Raw genomic sequence first — 21,082 nt, forward strand, 5'->3', positions numbered from 1 at the left:
TCCTCCTGGGTTCAAGTGATTCTCCTGCCTCAGTCTCCTGAGTAGCTGGGACTACAGGTGTGCACCATCACACCCAGCTAATTTTTGTATTTTTAGTGGAGATGGGGTTTCATCATGTTAGCCACGATGGTCTCGATATCTTGACCTCGCGATCCATCCACCGGGGCCTCCCAAAGTGCTGAGATTACAGGCATGAGCCACTGTTCCTAGCCTATTTACTGACAGTTTTATTCATTGCTGCTATTCAGGATTTTTAAGCATCCTTTACTGATGCTAATGTGCTTCTGGAACCACTCAAGGTTGTTAGGATGTTTCTAAAAATATGATCTAAATGGACAATAGACTCATATAGCACAACAAAATGGAATAATGGATAGAAAAATAAATTATCTCTGCTCAATGAAATACCATAAGGAGATGGTAAAAATAACCCAACAGATTTTAACAATTTGGTTTCAAAGGTACTCCAGAAAATCTACATTATATTATTATACTTGGAATTCTGGAAATATATCAGTATAAGGCAGAGGTGATATCAGTTAGAGTTTATTTAACTGTAGTTTCTTGTCATTCAAGTGTTATTAAGTGGCTAAATCTATGTGCTTAAAACAGTGCTGGGGCTATAAAAAATACAATAGATGGATATCCCTAAAGAATAAACCAGATATTTTGACAAAATGAGGCTCCAGGTCCACATTCCTGGCTGCCACAAGTAGAGCCAGATAACTTCATTTACTGAACACCTACAACCTACTAGGCCTTTCTCAATGAAAGGCTTGTTTCTACCACCCTGCTGATACAGTGATCCCACATGATCACTAATGTAAACTAAAAAAAATACATCTAACCGACTGAATTGTTTCCAGTAATTGCTAGGTCCCTTGTTGATAGTTTGGGGCAAGAATATCCTTTTCCCTCTATCCTATTTTCAGAGATCCACCTTGTCTCTATTTATCTTAACCTTCTTCTAAGTTGTTTTAATCTCCTCTTAAAAGAAAGTTCTTACCTAGAAGGCACAAATTAAGGCTTGCCTTTTCGTTTTTCTTTGAAGGACAGAGAAAACAAAACAAAACAAACCTCTCTCTAAGCGACATAAGAAGAAAGACCCAGTCTATCAAAGTTCAGTGGCATTTTTAGCATTAATGTCACTGGCATGGAACCAAAGCAATAAAACTAGATTGTGTTTCTTCCCCCAAACTATACCAAATGTTATTAAAATGAAAGCTTCCAGTCTCCTCCAAACTTGTGATCCTGGAACTTAATCTATGCACTACAGTTTCAAAGCTTACAGTGAAAGTATGTCCTTTTTATGTTTGTCAGGCCGTCATTTGATGCGTCGCTTATTCAGAGTGGCAGACCCGTGGAATTTATCTTCCCCTCCCTACCAGGAAACACCCAGAGAAAACACTGCTTGTGTAATAGCTCTGTTGTTGTCAGGGAGAGAAAAAAAAGAAGCCAGGCACTTACAGAGACCGTAGAGCTGGGTGTGTTTGTCCCATAGCCAGAGGAAGGGAGAGAAGCCAATGACCAGCGGCGTCCATCAGTCCTATTGAGAAAGTGAGTTTAGCTTCGGACAACACTGGTGCACTGTCACATGGTAACCCCAGGGAAACCAAGTATTTTTAGTCAAACAAATGACACAAACATAGTCTGTGAGGATGTGGAAATGCTCAGCAAGAGTGAGGGTAAACAAACATTATACAGTAGGTTGACTTTTATTTAAACTGAATCAATACAACCAAACAAGTAGAAGGTGAATGGGCTGATCCATATTATTGATGTCTCACTAATACACTTTGACAAAATGAATACCAGGGATAATTACAATGGTCAGACTCAGCAGATTTAACAGAATAAGAACAGAAAGGGAGGAGGAAAAACACTCTCTCATCTGGAAACTGATAACCAGAGCAAATGATCTTTGGAAGGGCCTGACTTCCAACATGGCACAAGAGCCTGTGGGGACTTGCTTAGCATCCAAAACACTTTCTGCTTATAATTTTCAAGGGAGCAGTTCTACTTATCATGCTTAGGGAAGAAGGGATCATTGGGATCCTGGCTGGCTCAGGCCTGAAGTGTCAAATAACTTTAGCATCAAGTAAGTGACTGACCTTATGCTCAGAATCTCTTAAGAGTTACTGCCTTCTGACATGACCTGGCTTGTTACAGCAAAGCCTCCTGCAGAGTCTTTGAGCAAGCAGCCCAGCTCTGGCCAGTTAACAGTGGGGGCAGAATGAAAACTTCTCCATCAGTGATAGAACTTAACGCAAAGAGTAAAGTTGGTTGCCTCAGTCTTAGAGGCAAAGCCGGCAGAAGCCACAAAGAGGGTGGTTTTTACCTTCAAGTGATGATAGAATGAGTGGCTTCTCAGTTGGAGTTTGGCTGTGAATAAGGGTCAATACAAGGGTCTCAGATGAGTGAATGTGGCAGTGGAAACAATGCTGCTGCAAAGGGAAGGGGGCACCAGAAAGCAAATTTTCTGAAATCTCTGGCATTCCAGAGCTATTACTTTAAAAGCAATTTTGGATAAGACTGTGCCTTAAAAATGATAGAACATTCTGAAGGGTCTATGCAAATTTGTCAAGGGGCAAAATGGGAAAAACACACTGTAAAAAGAGCAACACTGCATTCTTAGATCAGTAAGATGGCAGTGTCCTATATGAATATTTTGTAATTCATGATTATATTAACTTGCCAAGTAAGTGACAAGAGTGGACAAAATTTACCAGAGATCCATTCACAGTAAGTTAAAGTTAGGGAATTCAACAGCATTAGACTTGAATGTGAGAAATGTCACAGTTTGATGTTAATGTGAAAAACTGACATTTTAGCCTAAATCTACATTCATGGGAACATAAAATTATAGGCTGCCATGGATGTAACCTCCAATAAATGCAATGGTCCACAAAGACAAAATGGAAAAATTCAAGTGGACAAATCACGTAACTACTACAATGTTAAGGTTTTAGTAAAATTTACCTGTCATTTCTGTACCATGATTGGAGTACAATTGAATCAAGTATGTTTTAAAAAAGAAGCAAAACAAGATGTATGTAAATATACCAGATAAAAGAAATTGGGATAAGTTATAAGTTCTTTTGAAGTACTTTTAAACAACTGAAAATGTTAATGATTTAAGAAGAAAGTAATTATAATAACACACTTAGAAAGATACTTGATTGTTAAATGGACACTATTTTATTTGGCTACTTATTAAAGAGTTAAGACTCCATGGCTGCACTTTATCTTACGCACCTCCAATTTGATAAAGTAAGAAAAGTATATGATTTTAAAAGAATTATTCAGTCCATTTAATAGCAATTATCAGAAACTAGTCTCTGGAAAGAGTGAGGGACACACTATCTCCCCACCATGATTCTGTTTCGTGATTCATTAACTCTCCTTCCCCTCAGGTATCAATGAACATATTTCAGATGAATGAGCAATTCCAAGAGAAGACACGTTCTTATTAGTTCTGAAGCATAAATTATATTTGCTTGCTCCGGAAAATACACAACTAGAAAGACGTTTCAACAAGAATGTACTCAGTACTCTGTACAGCCATGGACCAGAAATAATTTACAACTCATAAAGTTCTCTAAGTTGTCTGTGTCTATTTACTCAAATGGAGCACAAAGGACCATTGCATTTTTATTACCATGACAACTGCACATCAGAAGTTACCATACATACTACATATAGTAGTTAAGAGAGAGCATGCCCTTTTTTCAAGAAAGCTATCACACAAGTACAATATGGATTCTGCTAATAATGTTGTCTTTTCTTTGCAGTGGCTACCAATAAAATGTTATCGGAAGACAAGACTACATTCTTGCCAATGCAATAAGCCTTTTTTGAAAAGAGTCTTTTTCCTTGGGGGTGGCAATCTTGGTGTAATGTTAAATGAAAAAGTAAGAAGGGAAAAACATCCGATGGGAACACAGGACAAAAAAAGATTAGCAGAAAAAAAAAACCCTCATTTCAATACCACTCACAAAAATTTAGATTAATATGGTGTACAACAAAGAAAGAATGAAAAGTTCCAGTATCATCCTGGCTATTCCAGAGGAAGCAGAATTACTGTGATAGTTACCTGGAGTGATACACTGAATATTCTACTTGATGTTGGAACAAGTTGAACTATGTAAATATAGCTAACTAAAATCTACTCCAGAATTGTGAAGGTGTAACTAGGAGGTTACAAAGATCAGACTCAGCAGATTCAAATGAATAAAAACAGAAGGGGAGAAGAAAAACACTCTAATTTGGAAACATAACCAGAGCCAACAATCTTTAGCAGGCCTGATTTCCAGCCCGGTACTCAACAACTGTCTGATGACCCAAACTTAGCAGGCAAGTTTGTTGTAGTAATTCGCTTGTGGAAATATACTTGGAGACTTAACCTAGTGAATAGTAACTAGGCAACAAGGAGAGAACTACAGCATTTCTTGGAGGGCTCTATGTTTCCAATGAAAGTGAACGCAATGTGCAATACATAAACCTCCACAACTTCTGGGAAAGGCAGGAGAATATTTTTACCTCCATCTCACCCCCAGGGCAAAAAGGATTAAGTCAGTCCACAATCAGGAGGATTGTATATTAATACCACAATTAGCAATGTGAAAATGTTTCCTTGCTCTGACAAAAATCTATGCTATGGTTCTCACTTTCATCTTTCATTTTATTAATACTAAAAAATTAATTTGATAATTTCACTCTCAAATCTGCATTTGAAAACACAGAAAGCAAGTCTGTGTCATCATACTTTCTAGTCAATACTTGGACTTTAGTTACAGGGGATGGCTGCTAGGGAAGTATTATCACATAAGGTAAGAAAGATCAGAAAAGATCAATAAGCCAGACTTTTATTCCTTTACCCAAGATTGCTTTTAAAAATAGAGCAGTCTTTCCTTAGTTGTACTAAATTTTACAAAACAATAAAATGTGGGAGTCTCAAAATGACATTACTTCTTAAAGGCTTAGCAATGTGCACCAAACCGAAGGTAACAGGGGCCTGGGGTGGAATCTCCATGTTGCCTCAGGAAAAATGAACTCTAAAGTGGAGAGAAATACCCCAGATGTTCAATAAAAATTCACCAATTTGAGTTTTCATAGCACAGGGTCTGTTTACTTAAATAACAGTTTAAAATGATGATCACTCATGTCCTAATCTAAATTAATACTTCTTGAAGAGTGTGGAGGGAGCTCCATTTGGAAATTCATGCAAAATGAACTAGAGGTCTCCTGTGATAATCTCCTGTCACGGTTTGTGGTTGATTTGTCAAAAATTAACATGCCTGGGGGGTTATGTATTTTTTTATAGCATGGAAACCAGATTCGTCTGTCCTCCAGTCACCTATTTAATTATTAGATTCTCTTCATTTTTATAAATCTGCCAGGATTAAGATACTATGATTTCTGTCATGTCTAAATGCACTCCATAACGAGATTTCCATTTTTCTTATTACTTACATTAATTAAATGCATTCTCCCCTTTATAGAGATATGTTTTAAAGACTATAATAGACACTTATTTATCAGTTTTTACAGGATTTTTTTCTACTTGGAATAGTAGCACTATTATAAATTAATATTCATTGGGCAAACAAGCTTTCTGAGACCAGTACATTTTCTTACAGTACTTAAGAAGTTAAAAAAAGAAAAGTTGGAGCTGGGGGTAAAAACTGTATGGGTCTCAGTAAGTTCCCTGGAGATGATGCTTTAATCAGTCTTGTATCCTCCCCATGGTGAGATACATAAAGACATTTAACACATGATGGGAAACAGCTAAACTATGAAAGAACAAACTTTTTTACATCAGATTTATAATGGAATCTTAATTATATAGAATTCTGAAAATGCTGCAAATGTATCCTTTTTTTCTAGACTTAGTAATACAAAATGCATGACATGCTGACAAATGGTTGTGAGAACACTGCAAGTTTTGCTGGTTAGTCATGTGTGTAAAAACAAGTCTTCTTTTTTAACCTACCTATGTGCCTTCATTCAGTGCTATTTTAATCCAATTCAGAATGTAGTTAGTACTCTGAGGAAAACTGAACAAACATCTAGGGCATTCAGACCATAAACCAAGTTTATCCTGAGTATTCAGAAACTTGGCTGAAGGTGCCATTTTGTTTTCTCGGTGTTTTTCCTAGGCAGAAGAGGACAAGCTATGCATGTGAGAAGGATGAAGGCACCCAGGAATGGGAAGGCTTGCATCTGACAGGGTGAAGCCAATGAATTCCACATGCAGAACACAAAAGAGATGACTGTGCACACCCCTCTGACTCAGCTACGTCACAGTAAAAAATCCACAACAAACATGGTGCGATATGACGCTGTGTGCCTGCCATCCTCTGAACAACAGAAACACTTTCTCTTGACTCAGTGGTCCAGTTATGAGACATCTATCTTTGACTTTGGAGGTGCCCAGTTACAAACATGATAGGAAGAGAAAGCAGAAAACACCCTATACCCCATGCATGCCTTTTTCTCAATGGGATCACTAAATTTCTGGCTTGAAACTGTTAAAGCAGGTGTGTTAAAACAAAGCTTTGTGGTAGCCTAAGCTCCTTTGGCAGTGGGGCTTTGGAGAAGGCCTTACAGAATAATGAGTGGGGCCTCACAAGGCAGGGAGCAGCGGAGGGGGAGAAGCGGGGAGGGGCAAGCGAGGAGGAGGGGAAGTGGGGAGAGGGAGAAGCGGGGAGGAAGAGAAACAGGGAGGGTGAAAAATGCGGAGGGGGAGAAATGGGGAGGGGAAAACGGGGAAGGGGAGAAGCAGGGATGGAGAGAAATGGGGAGGGGGAGAAGGGGAATGGGATTCTCTCTATAAGACTTTATGCCTCCACTCACAAGAAGTCCTTACCTCCGTGCAAATGAAAAATGGGCTGAGGCACTGGGGGAGAAATTTCTTGGACTATCTTGGGGGCTATTTCCTAGAGAGAGAAAAAAGAGAAAAAGTTACTACATGATTTTGTTTTTGTATCAGTATCCATATCTGGAATCCTCTCCCTAGAAATAAGTTTATTTACATTTCTGTAGAATGTCCTTTCCTCTGATAATGCTTTAGTTTTACCCGGACCAGGGATGGTAGGGGGCAGGAGGAGATGGGGATGGGGGAGCACGAGTTCCAGCACACTTTTCTAAGTGTGCAAGACACATGAATAAACACATTCACCTACATCACCAACCAGAAGTCATCATCGATGTAACAATACAAGTATTTCAGTCTGATAGAATAATGAATATGTAAAAGTCTTGGTTGTGACCATCCAGACACTAACATTTCAAGGAACAGGATGCATGGGCAAGCATATGCTTCGGTTGGAGGTGTTTTCCATTTTAGCAGGCAGCCTTCGTACTTTCTGTTTACAGTAGGCAGAAAGAGTCTGAGTCCCTGAGATAAATCCTCATATTCGGAAGCACATATTTTAAAGGAGGATGTGTCAGAACTAGTTGTAAAACACTGGGAAGACCCCCGGCAGTTTGGACCTACTTCTCAATGACCCAGATCTATCTCAGCATTGCCAAGTGGCTCAGCAGGATTACCCCTTGTCAATATTTTCCTCAACAATCCCTCTGCTCTTAAATAGCTAGACTGTGACTGGCAGGCAGCCTCTAAAAGCCACAGCCACACACAAGCTGGCAGAGCTCGTCTTCCCCAGGCCTTCACGGGTGGTGTGGAGCAGTGACTGCTCGTTGGAAGGAGGGCAGCTCCTCTGGGGCTTGTTACTTTCTCCATTAGCCCACTCAACCTGCTGCTGATCATTGAGAAAGCTTGGCCGGCAGCTGGCGAGGGCAAGTTCAGGACACTCCAGACCACCCTGCTTCCCTCTGCATGTTTAATTAGATTGGCGAATTGTCTGAGGACCGCATGGAACTGTAGCTGGTTTAAATAAGGGGGCAAGGAAAGGCTGCAAAGCAATCCTGTACCTTCTAGAAAAAGGAAACATAAATCAGGAAACTATGTTTAATCCCTAACAGCAAGCCAATTGCCACATTACTGGTTTCTTAATGAAAGTGACTATTGTAATTGGGTGTAAGGAATACAAGATTTTATGTTAAAGTCAGTACCTGGCTATAAAGGTAAACAATTTATTCCCAGTGCACAGAAAGAAGAGACTAATACATTATGGAGGATAAGTTTAGTGTTACCTTGAGGACTTTTGGACTGGCTATATCTCTACTGAAATTTTTCAATTAACTTAAGGTTGCAAATTTTATAGTGATGTCTAAACAAATGCCATTAACTTTATGACAGACAGCACAATCACAGCTATTTAACTGGGAAGCGCTGAGAAGCCCATTTCTTTATGGATAGAAAATCATGAAGCATTTTTCCCCCTGCTGCAATGAAATTTATCGTGGCTTTGCATCTGTTGTTCCTTGGGCCCCTGGAGAAATGAATTCTGCTTTTGCCATCCAGTAATCCAGGATTCATTTTGTCCATTTATCTACACAGCTAAATTAAGTTCTTTCAACTTCTCTCAACAGCCTTCATCCCCACTCCCCACACCCCTAATTTAGCTTGTGTATTTCTCTTCATATTCCTTTAAAAATCTCAAAATTTCAAGATGGCTAAAAATTTTGTTTCCTAAAGGAAATAAACTAATTCCAGAAATATTCATATAAATTTTGTTTTTCATGTGGGAAAAATGTTCAATTTGCTCACACACCATATACAGCAAACTACCAGTAAATTATTAGGCATAACACAACAACTGATTATTTGAAGCCAATACATTCTAGGAACAATCCCTGCTACACCTATTCACTTAAATTGCAATCATAAGGCCAAAGAAACCTGGCAGCAAATTCTTCGCCCTGTGTTCTTGGTAAAGAAAACACTGTATCTGGAGATTTTAATGTGATCAACCAGAACAATACAAAGAGCTTATTAATATATATATTTTAATCTCAAGAAGGAAGAAACAAGGAATTGACTTAAAATCCTTTTCACTTTTAGGGATATTAGTGAATGGTCCCCATGGTGACCCATCACCTTCAGGATGAATGGGCAGAGATATACATAAAGAGATAGGTGAGTTTAACTCTGCTCTTAAAAAAAAAAAAAAAAACAAGGCTGCCATTAACCATTTCCCATATTCAGATTTTGCCCTTGCATCTTGGGCTGCCTTTCTAGGTCCATCACTTAAAGATTTTCCTCCTTTTCTTCTTATCTACTACACTGCTGTAAAACCAAACTTAAATTCCCACATCTTCTACTTCAAGACTATAGAGCCATCGGTATTATCTTACTAATCACAGACGTTTCTGTTTCATGTCACACCAAAAGCTAAATTAAAATGCAAATATCTATCTATATATACACACACATATACATACACACATGAATTATCATTAAGGCTCTTAACTGTCAGAGGATATTAGAGAGGATGAGTGAGAGTGATGTGGGCTACAGCCACTGATAATTCCTTAAGGACAAGGGATTCTAGCTCAATTTGAGGGCAGTTCAGCAGGTTTTAGGTAGGAGGAGAAACAGAAGTCGACTTCAGGAAGGAGTCAGAAATAAACACAGTCAGGCAATGGAATCGAGACGGGCTCTCTGACTGAAGGCAATTCAGACCAGGAAAGCCAATGAACTGTAAGCTGTGTTTATTGCTACTAACTAGTTAGAGGCTTTAAGAAATACTTGGAGGCAAGAGAAGAGATGCCAGAGGTTCTAACCTGCCCTGAGTGTACTTGGTATGGGTGGCCAGCGGAGTAGCAGAAGAAGGACCCAGACCAAGACATGGAAGGATGTCAAGACCCAGACAGGATATTCTGGTAGGCAAACCAAGCATAGTTGTTAGCAGATTAGAAGCAAGTGAAAAAGGATGCAGACTAAAAAAGTGACTAATGTTGCCAATGTGGGTAGACTGGGAAAATGACTGACCCCCCTAGCAGGACACTTTGGGAGAGATATGGAGTGGTGGTAACAGAAGAAAAGGGTAAATGGGCATTCTACAGACTTTTGTGTTATTTATTACAGAAATTCCTCCATTTTCCTTAGGGAATAATTGTAAGACTAGCAGATTAGGCTGGTAGAAGTCAATCTTTGAAGTCTCTGTTCTTATTTAAAATAAAAATCAATTCCTACTCAGTCTCTGAAGACTTAGCAATACTATTTTGTTACACAGTGATCAAGATACTGCTAATTTAGAACAGACCAAATTATAAAGCACAATATATATATATATATATATATGTGTACACACACACACACACACACACACACACACACACACACATATATTCTAAACTCAGCGATGAGGACTTGACTGCTGTGTGCATGCACAGTGCTTCCCAGGATGAGAGCAAAACGGAGTGAAACCCGAGTCCTATACATGACCTTCACTCCTCATAGCATTGCTCTCTGAATTTATCCACCCATCTGTAAAGCAATACCTGAGAGACTTTCAAATGAAAACTGGTGCCAGTTAATTCTCTGCCCATATGTGCAGCACTTGCTTATAACTAAAATCCTGCTGCTCACAGGGATTTGCTGGCTGTTGGATGTTTGAGTGCTAGGACACTTTATAGGCTGCTGGTATCACTGCTGCTATTTCTGACCTGGTAAAGTAAACCTTAGCAGTGGTCAGGCATTAGGTAGGTAATTAACTCCATGATCCCCATGGGGAACTAGCACGACTAATACATAAGCAGTGTATGAAAAACATGCTTTACCTAATGGCACTACACAGGGTGCCTCATTTTAGCGGCAGCTATTGTTAAGAAAGTGATTTCCAGATTAATTAAATTGTTTGATTGCTTTGTAATTAGACTGGAGAAGTCCTGTGTCTTGCCACAGAGAAGCAAGCTGCAAATCTTTTTAAAAGGCATATGCTATGCCCTCTATAGATTATTAATGTGCTTTTAATAGCTGTCTGTTTGCGAAGTGATAGTTTCTGATGACTTGAATTTCTATCAGGACAGGGGAATCCAAGAATTAATGATAATTGCCATTTAAACTCCTGATGGATCAAGAGTAAGCCCCCATTTGAATCCTTGTTGTCATTACTTGATGATCCCCTTAAATGAGTTGTGACATTTGCACCATAACAATCAGTGCTGTGTTTCTTATTGCTTTGTTGGAGATTCCTGGCAAATGGACATTGCTTAAACACCCTAAAACCAAACTTCACAGAATCAAACCCAGGATCTTGCATGATGAATACCAGCAGATAAAGTGGGCACTGGAGCACGATGCAGGAACCTCAACCTGAGTGAACTCTGTAAAATAACAGTTCAATTCCCCTGAGAACTTTGAGTCTATCTCACCAGACTCAGACGGGTGACTCATGAAAAGAGCTAGGAATCGTCCTTTCATTTACACACCTGTCTCAGAAACTGGATCCTCTCCAGATATAATTGTAGAATATTAATTAAACCTGGGCAGCTGTTTAGACTCTAAGTGGCCAAGAAAAAACCTTGATTGGCTGTCAGTGGAATTCTCTGGGTAAGCTGTCAAGTGTTCACAAGCAGGCCAGTGAATAGAAGTAGACTCATATGCTTAAGTTTCAAGTAAAGACAGAATTATACACAATGAATCAAGGCTTTCTTATAATCTGGGCTCTCTGAATCTTTGTTTTTTTCCAGTCTCTGTCTTATTGACCGTTCCATTGCTATAGCACCATTACTCACTGCTTGACTGATTCAGCCAACAAATATTTACTAATCATCTACTCTGTAAAGAGGGATAACATGATTTGATTTACATTTTAGAAAGATCCTTCTAGCTGTTCTGTGGCCAGTGGGCTTTAAGCAGGCAAGAGTGGAAGCAGGGAGATGAGTTAGGAGGCTACCAGCATAGACAAGGTAAGAGAGATGATGATTTAGATAGGGTTATTGAAGAGTTATTATGTTTTGGCAGCAGACCCAATAGGATTGGCTGAAAAATGGGATTGAGTGGAATAAAAGGGAAAGGAAAGCAAATAAGACTTCAAGATTTTAGAAGCAAATGGGTATATGGTGGCATTAACTGAGATGAACAAGACCGAGGGAGAATATGGTTCATCGGTATGAGAGAGAATTAAGGGCAAAACTTGAACACCTGGGCAAGCTTTAGTTTTTTTTTTTTTTTTTTTTTTTTACTTAAGGAGGCTCCACATAATTTCAAATATATTAAATATGCTCATAGTCCACAATTATGCAATTATATATAACAATGTTACATTTAATTGCAGTTCTCAAACGTAACATTTAGAGTACCTACATATTTAAGAATCCTGTTACAATTTTCTTATTGTACATTAGAAAAAATAACATTTTTATTCTCATATTTAGTGCATAATGAATTTAATAGCCCTAATCTATTTCAGACATTAATACCAGTCAACAATGCTAAGTAAAATATTTGCAGAGAAGGAAAATTCTACAGGCTAAATATTAAAGTTTGGATAATGATCATTTTAAACATTCTGTCTCCTGTCCCCATAAGTAAAACTAAATGGAATATAACAATAGGTGTACTATATTCCACTTCTCTCTTTCTCTATATAATTTATAATTATAAGTGATGGTAAGGGATAAACTCCAGGTATACATCTATATACACAAAAAGTACATTTTGAGTTCTTGTTGTCTAATCTAGTCCCCGTTATATAGCAAACTGAAAACTTTTTTTAACTTTAATAATTATGTATTAAGTTCTTTTTATGCACAGGGCTTTAAGCTATCTGCTGGAACAGATTATAGATGAACACGACATAAGGAGCTAATCATCTACCGATAGACACAGATGTGTATATCCAATTCCAGACTCACTTCGTGAAACCAATTGTGGATCCTTAACCATGTGACAAAGAAACTTTCTTAAACCAAAGCTGTTAAATATATTTACTTTTTAAGAAAACCCTGCCAATGACAATAGTCTACAGAAAATGTACTGTTTCACAACAGACTGTTGATAAATGGACATGTAATGTTTTCTAAGGAATGACTGATGAGGTTACAGAGAGAAAAACATGTAGGGAGTAGAAGAGAGACCCAAAAAGAGGTCAATTTCTTGTCATAAGACTTGCACAGACACTCACTGTCTCCATTTTATGAAGCTGTTTCTCTGGAATTTGTGTACTGTATTTGAAATACCATGGCATTGACAGGAATCCCTTGGAGATGTGTTATAATGGGTTCTTGAGAATGTTTTAGCTTTTCATTGACCCTTCCTTATTACTCTGAATTGATGTCACATCTCAAGGTGATCCCGAGTAAAGACTGGTGAATGTCAAGAGTGATGAAGAAAGCTGATTTTTAGTTGTATGTTTTCCTACCATCTACAGTAATTCATCTTCCTAGCAATAGAGAGATTACTTTTACCCCTTGTTTAAAGTTACTTGGTAGCATTTGTAAGGTCAAGGAAGGGAGGTAAGAACATAGCCACTGTAACAGATATTCCTAAGTTTCATGCAGTTTCATGAAACTCAATTCATTCTATTAATCTCACATAATTAATTATAGACAGAATCTGGATAAGACTCTGAGTTAAAGAATGTAACCTAATGTGTGCATATTTTTTTTCTATCTTACATGAAGGATTTAATTCCTTAACATAATTAGATACAAAGAATTCCCCCTTTTGCCTAGAAGGGTGGATGTTATCAGGAAATTGGCTCTTCTCAGACTGTTTGCTTCAATTGCTGAGTAATTTCTAGTTAAAGTATTTAAATGAAACTATCCATATAATTTTCTAAATGCAATCTAAAGGTATTCTCTATTATAAATCTCTTTCTTTTGGTTCTCAGTTAAAAAATAAATACTAAATTTAATGTGGTCCCATTTAACAAATGCTAAATGTTTTGTTTGTCTCGGTTATACAAATTCTATTTCTCTTTCTCTTTTTTTTTTTTTTGAGACAGAGTCTTGCTGTGTCACCCAGGCTGGAGTGCAATGGCATGATCTCGGCTCACTGCAACCTCCATCTCCCAGGTATAAATGATTCTGCTGCCTCAGCCTCCGAAGTAGCTGGGACTGCAGGTGGCCACCACCAAACCTGGCTAATTTTTGTATTTTCAGTAGAGATGGGGTTTCACTATGTTGGCCAGGCAAGTCTTGAACTCCTGACCTCGTGAAAAAATATGTAGAGAAATAGCAATAAAGTAATCGTTGTAAATGTTAAACAGGTAAATCAGGCGGCCCACCTTGGCCTCCCAAGGTGCTAGGATAAAAGGTGTGAGCCACTACACCTGGTCCACAAGTTCTATCTGGAAGAAGCAAACTATGTGCAAAGGTTTTTTCCTTTTCCTTTTAAGTTAATCATTTTTTAATTTCTAACTTCAGAAGTATGTTCAGACTTAAAGGATCAAAGGCATTTAACCCTATTGCTTCATAATAAAATAATATGTGATGCGCCAAGAATCTATCAAATCAAAATTCTGACTTTTCAGTTCCCACAAAGCATACAGGAAATCTTGGAAACTCTTGGCCTGTAGACATTTATTCCTCTAATATTTTACTCACACTCACGTCCTCCATCTCCTTAGATCAATAAACAGGTGTCAGCCTGAACTGCATATCAGAATCACCTTTGAAGCTTTAAAAATGCTAATATCCAGGCCCTATTCCAACCCCCGTTTTGGGTGACTTATTTTGATATTTCAAATTTAGAGGAAAGTTGTAAGAATAGTACAGAGAGCTTCTGCCCTCTTTGCTCAGATTTACCTGTTTAACATTTACAACAATTACTTTATTATTATTTCTCTCTATATTTTTAAATGTACATTTTAATATTATTTAAATAAGACAGAAACATAGTGTCTTATAAACCTAAATTTTTGTATATATATCCTATGACCAAGGACATTCTCTTACATGCCCATAGTCTGATTTTCAAAATTAGGAAATACAATATTGATACAATGTTATTATCTAATCTGTATTCCATATTTAAATTTAATCTCACCAATTGTCCAAATAATGGCCTTTAGAGCTTTTCTGTTCTGTTGATTTAATATCTGATCCAGCATCTCACATTGCATTTAGTTGCTGTCTCTCCAGTTTCATTCAGTCTGGAACACTTCCTCAGTTGTACCTCTGCTTTAATAACTTTGACACTTTGAAAGATTGCAGGTAGTTGTTTTGTAGAATGTTCCTCAGTTTGAGTTGTGTAGTATTTCCTTATAAGTAGATTCAGGTTATGAAATTTGGGCAGGGGAGCAATTATCATGTACGTGATGAAGTATCTTTCTCAGGGTAACATATCCAGAGGTACAACACTGATTTATCCTGTTATTGATAACTTTGGTTACGTGGCTAAGGTGGTGTCCACCAGTTCTTCACTGTAAAATTACTTTACCCTTTGTGATTAATTCCAGTCACTTTCTGAAACATATTTAAAATGTCATTACAAACAACAGAAAAACTGCCATCTTATTTACAAAACATTAGCTTTCTGTATTTATATCTGGGGAATATAAATTTTATTTTCACAAAAAGTATGCTTTATCACACTAGAATATTTAAAAAGCAAATGCTATCTATCTCACTATTTGAAAAAATATATATTTTTATAGTTTTAGAAGTGCAAGTGCAGTTGTGTTACAGAGATATTGTGGTGAAGCTGGCCCACCCCTTTTAAATGAAATAATTCTAATACGCAGCCAGCGTTGAGAACCACAGCCTTAGAATTTCTTGTGTACTGTAAATCATATTCTAAGCTTCCACTTGTCCCTGAGAGCTCTTAACCAGGAAGTCTTGGAATTTTTTTTCACTTCCCTATTTCCTCCCATAATTCAGCATCTCTGCTGCCTTGTCTCAGTTATACTAGCTTGATGACTGTTTTATACATTCACCTCACTTTGACCTCTAAGTAGACTCAAAACCACATTAGGACATGATATTCCTTCCCTATCAAACCAAACAAACAGTAACATACCATGTCAATAATCCAGAAATCACAAATGCCCACAGGTATCCTCCTGGGTTAAGCAGGTACATAACCTCCCCCATCCCAAATCCTATTGCTACTCTTACCCAATTACATACACAGTTTTCCTTTCCCTCTAACATAGGAACCCCTCCCCATGTGCTCAGTTTCTATGGCTCCTGTGTTCCCTAAGATTTAAAACCTCCATTTAAAAAAATGTATGTAGCCGGGTGCGGTGGCTCAAGCCTGTAATCCCAGCACTTTGGGAGGCCGAGGCGGGTGGATCACGAGGTCAAGAGATCGAGACCATCCTGGTCAACATGGTGAAACCCCGTCTCTACTAAACTACAAAAAATTAGCTGGGCATGGTGGTGCGTGCCTGTAATCCCAGCAACTCAGGAGGCTGAGGCAGGAGAATTGCCTGAACCCAGGAGGCGGAGGTTGCGGTGAGCCGAGATCGCGCCATTGCACTCCAGCCTGGGTAACATGAGTGAAACTCCGTCTCAAAAAAAAAAAAAAAATGTATGTATATATTTTTATATATATTGGAAGAATATATATATATTATATATAATGGAAGAAAACATTAACCATAATCTTGGTTACATTTTCACTATCAACTTTAATCATGTTTGTTCAAACCATTTTCATTTTAACCAGTACCTAACAATACATATTTGATTTAAAATCTGTGCATCTCATGCTTGCTTTCATTTTTTTTAAGAGGCAGGATGCTTATCATATTGTCCATATAATATTAGAATATTTAAAATTATTGGGAAAGTTAAAATCAAGGCACGGGATCTAAATTCAACAAGTGATTATCAGAAGCAAAATTAAGAGTATTCACTTTAATTCTTATCATTCCTTCTTGCATAAAACATAACTTGCCTTTATCCATGATAGAACATGGCCATTCAGGTCCTTTCACTTATGTTCTGTACATGCATCTATTATAACTTTAGTAGACAATCTGAAAATAATTGATGTGTGATTAGTGGAGCTTGTTTCAAGCCACACACAACTTTTGAGATTCTGTTTGCACAAATGTCAACCTTCAGAGAATCAATACCTTACACGGCCACAGTTACTACTGCAAGGAGTTGAATCCTTCAGGTATTCTGGGGCGAACTGAGATGGAAGAAAATTATTCTCTTAAAGAACATGATGGGGTCTTTAAGTCCCTCTTTTAAAGAAAAAGTAAGTGCCTAAACAGCACATATTTAAAAATTTTAAATCATTTGGCAAGCACTTATGCAGAGTTAATATATGCTGGACATTTTTCTAGGCCCCGAGAGTCAAAGACAGATGATACCCAGGGCTTCCTTCAAGTGATGTTGGCAGTGACAAGGGATGCAATGGAATGCTAACCATTCTGAAGACTGTGTTTAACGAAGCCAAAGCTGTGTATTTTGAGAATACTCAAGGAGTCAGAAATGGTCAATTATTTTGTGTGTCAGGTCAGGTGTGACTACAAGGTAGACTAGTGCTAAGAAGTTGGATAGTAAGGTACTGCCACTTTTCCCTACTTTTTGGCAGGGCCCTGGTAGCCTTTGGAGAAAGAAGGCTGAATCAGACCATCCCTGGCCACAAGCCCCTAACCCACCAGGCAAGGAAGAGAGACCCAGCAGAGCAGTATGGGACTCTGTGTTCATGGTGGTAAGGATAAATTACGGAAGCTGTGAATTCAGAAGAGACAATAATGGACAGCTTTGCAGGGGGGACTAGAAGGAAAAGTGAAAGGAAAGGAGGCTTTGAGGCACAGGAAAATGGACAGAGTCCCAAAAATGAACTGTGCACTTTTACATGTTTTAATTTTTATTATAAAAGCAGTGATACATACATAAAAAGCCTCAAATTACTCAAGTAGATATATGATAAAGCCAAAAAACCTCTCTCAACCTCTGACTGTTATTCACTGATTCATTCAAACACTTTTCTGTCAGGCTCTGTAGCAGACTTTGCGTCCCCACCCCCACTTCTGCATCCCCAGTCCCACTATTCAGAAGTGACCTCTTTTGATAGGGTATGTACCTATCTAGAAACATGTATATATTCACAAGACTATGTTATGTATATAAAAATTCCTCCCCAAATAATACCATATCAAATATAATGCCCTATATTTATAGAGTTTAAAGTTCTTTATTTGCTATTTTTAAATTATCTATAACCTTCTGTGTTAGCTTATCTAAATCTCTATTATCATCTTTCAGCACCAAATAATATTCCAGTATTTCAGTTAGCATCATTTACTTAGTATTCTATGAATGCATATTTATACTGATTGTAGTGTTTTGAATATTCAATGAATATCTTCTAAATATTTATGCGATCATTTCCAAGAACTAAATTCCTATGAGCAAAACTGCTGGGTGCAGTTGAGTAGAGTGTACTTTTCATTTTGGTCCTTCTTGCTAAATTTGCTCTCCAAAGACACTGCACTGATATTCTCACTAGTGGCATATAGGATGCTGTCTACCTTCCACCTTGCCAATACTAAATATTTTCAGATTTTGGTAATTTGATAGGTAACATCAGATTGCTTGATATGTATTTCCAGCTTTAGTGAAGTATAGCTGACAAAATTATATATAGTAAGATGTACAATGTAATGTTTTGCTATACAAATACATTAAAAATGATCACCACAATCAAGCTGATTAACATAGCCATCACATCATATAACATTTCATGTTTCTTCAGATGATTATGAGTGAAGTTGAGCACTTTTAACGTTAACTGACAATTCGTGTTTCTTTTTGTACAAACTACCCAGAGTTCGTGCTTTATTCCACTGAGTTCTTCTGTTAGTCTTTTATTGTTACTTTTCTTTTTTCCACATTGAGGCAACCCTGTCAATCTATTGAAGACTGCTTTTTCTCATTTATTTTATCTTTTAATGTTGCCTATGGTAACTTTTCTGTGGAAAAATTTTTATCTAATCAAATGTATCAATCATTTTCTTTTATGGCTTTTAGGTGTTGTATCTTGTTTGGAAAGCCCTTCTGCAATCCCAAATTATTTTCTAAATGTATCCTTATTTTTTTCTAGTACTTTCATTATTTATTTATTTATTTATTTATTTTGAGACAGAGTTTTGTCCTTGTTACCTAGGCTGGAGTACAATGGTGCAATACCGGTTCACTGCAACCTCTGCCTCCCGAGTTCAAGTGATTTTCCTGCCTCAGCCTCCCCACTAGCTGGGATTACAGGTGCCCACCACCATGCCTGGCTAATTTTTTGTATTTAGCAGAGATGGGGTTTCACCATGTTGGTCAGGCTGGTCTCAAACTCCTGACTTCAGGTGATCCATCCACCTCAGCCTCCCAAAGTGCTGGGATTATAGACGTGAGCCACTGCACCTGAGTTTTTTCTGTTTTTTGTTTTTTTTGTCAATGGTTTAATTCATTTTAAAAAGTCTACGTGAGGCTTATTTGTTGTAAAGGAGATAGCAATCTGGCTTACCTCTTTTCCAAATAGCTTATCAATTGATTTAGGACAATTTATTGGCTTGAATAACCTATACTTTCTTCCAATGATTTAAGCAAGACACATTTAAGGAATGTGAAGAAATTTGATGCCATGGAGGGGAAGTTGTAGGAAGTCAAGGCAGAGTAGTGAATGGTGAGGAGCAAAGTGGATGGATGAAAGCATAACTACAACAGTCGGGGGCCAGTTGGATATATTATTTACGGCAGTACTCCAGGTGATTCGTCACCTAAGTAGGGCCCTTATTTTTATCAAGTACTCCAGGTGATTCCTAGGCACACTAGTGTTTCAGACATCCTAGCTTTAGAACAGTGATCTTAACCTTGGCTTCACATTAAAATAGCCTAGGGAACTTAAAAAACCCCAAAGCCCAAGTCACACTGCAAACCAATTAAATCAGAATGGGGAGGGAGATGGAGGGCAATCATCAGTCATTTTTAAAGCTTCCCAGGTGACTCCACTGTGCATTCAAGTTGCAGAAACACTACTTTAGATTCTGCTGGAAAAAAAAAAAGTGAATTTTACAGTTTAAGTTGTTCTCTACCCTTACTGTGTATCAAAATCTCTGGGGAGCTTTTAATAAGACATTACTGATGCCCGGCCAGGCCAGACACCTTAAGTTTCTGACTTAATTGGTCTTGGATCTGGGTATGTTTTTAAGTTCCACAAGTGACTCAAATGCACAGCCAGGCTTTAGAACCTACAGGGCAGTAATTCTCCAACTGTAGAGTGTATCAGAATCACCTTGAAAATGTGTTAGACCAGAGTGCTGGGCACCACCCCTCACAGTTACGTACTCAGTAGATCTGGGTTGGGGCCTCGGAGTGTGTATTTCTACTTAGTCTGTGGCAGTGGCAGCGGATGCTGCTGCTGTTCTGGGAATCACTTTAATAACCACTATACTCCCTGTATGTCATGATGAACCATGAGATTTTTTACGTTAGGTAAAAGACATAATTAAGTTCGTGTCTTTCAAAAAAATGAGCTTCAACGTGTAAGAGAGATTTGATGGAGGTGGAGGACAGGAAGTGTGAGCCTGAGAAAGCTGGCTCCCAGTTCTCTGTCACTGCAAAATCCCAGAACCAGTGGCTGTGGCGCTGAGGAGAGGGGTCAGATGTAAAACACTTCTCAGAGGGAAGGTGGGAGGGAGGGTGTAACAGGAGATTATGCTGAGATTTCTAGTTTGAGTGACAAGGTGGTTTCTGTTACTAATAACAGAGAGAATAAACAGAAATTTGTGAAAATAAATTTGGTATTAGGTAACAGCTGGATTTGAGGTGCTGCTGGGACAGAATCACATGGAGAGGGTGTTAGTAAACAGACACATTCATCTGTGTTCAGGAGAAATGTCTAGACCCAAGATAAAGCTGTGGGAAAAATCAGGACATGCATGAAAGAGAGGACCTTGGTAAAAGAGTTTATGCCACAAGTAAGTGTGACAGAGAATGTGATCCAAGGGATTCCGATAGTTAAAATGGCACAAGAAGCAAAAGGAGCCAACAAGGACAGAAATACAGAAGCAAGCACTACAGGAAGCAAGAGAAGATAACGACTCAAAAATTGGAGACGGTTCGTGGTATCAAATCCTGCAGGGCGCTCAGGCTCAAATTTGTTGTTGTTGTTGTTTTTTTTTTTTTTTTTTTTTTTTTCAGAAAGAGGTCATTGGATTAGATTAGCCCACTGGGCAATCAAGGTGCATCTCCCACAGTGAAGCAGTAGGGTGGA

At 38.1% G+C, this 21,082-nt stretch overlaps 1 protein-coding gene across 12 annotated transcripts in view; it reads right to left on the reverse strand.

Annotated features, from left to right (window-relative positions):
* Window positions 1-21,082, reverse strand: part of MAST4 (microtubule associated serine/threonine kinase family member 4) — a 581,430-nt gene that overhangs the window by 71,024 nt on the left and 489,324 nt on the right. For 8 of the 12 annotated variants that reach the window (XM_032280635.1, XM_032280790.1, XM_032280463.1 and 5 more), the window contains 3 exons: window positions 6,869-6,938; window positions 2,980-2,988; window positions 1,468-1,546 (listed from right to left, as the gene is read on the reverse strand). In XM_032280635.1, the coding sequence (XP_032136526.1) occupies window positions 1,468-1,546; window positions 2,980-2,988; window positions 6,869-6,938 (158 nt within the window). The remainder of the gene's footprint in view (window positions 1-1,467; window positions 1,547-2,979; window positions 2,989-6,868; window positions 6,939-21,082) is intronic. The other 4 variants (XM_032280717.1, XM_032280549.1, XM_032281096.1 and 1 more) reach the window with 1 other exon arrangement.

The sequence above is a fragment of the Sapajus apella genome, unplaced genomic scaffold (genome assembly GCF_009761245.1).
Source record: "Sapajus apella isolate SASKATOON/1434 unplaced genomic scaffold, GSC_monkey_1.0 scaffold1, whole genome shotgun sequence".
Taxonomy (NCBI): Eukaryota; Metazoa; Chordata; class Mammalia; order Primates; family Cebidae; genus Sapajus; species Sapajus apella.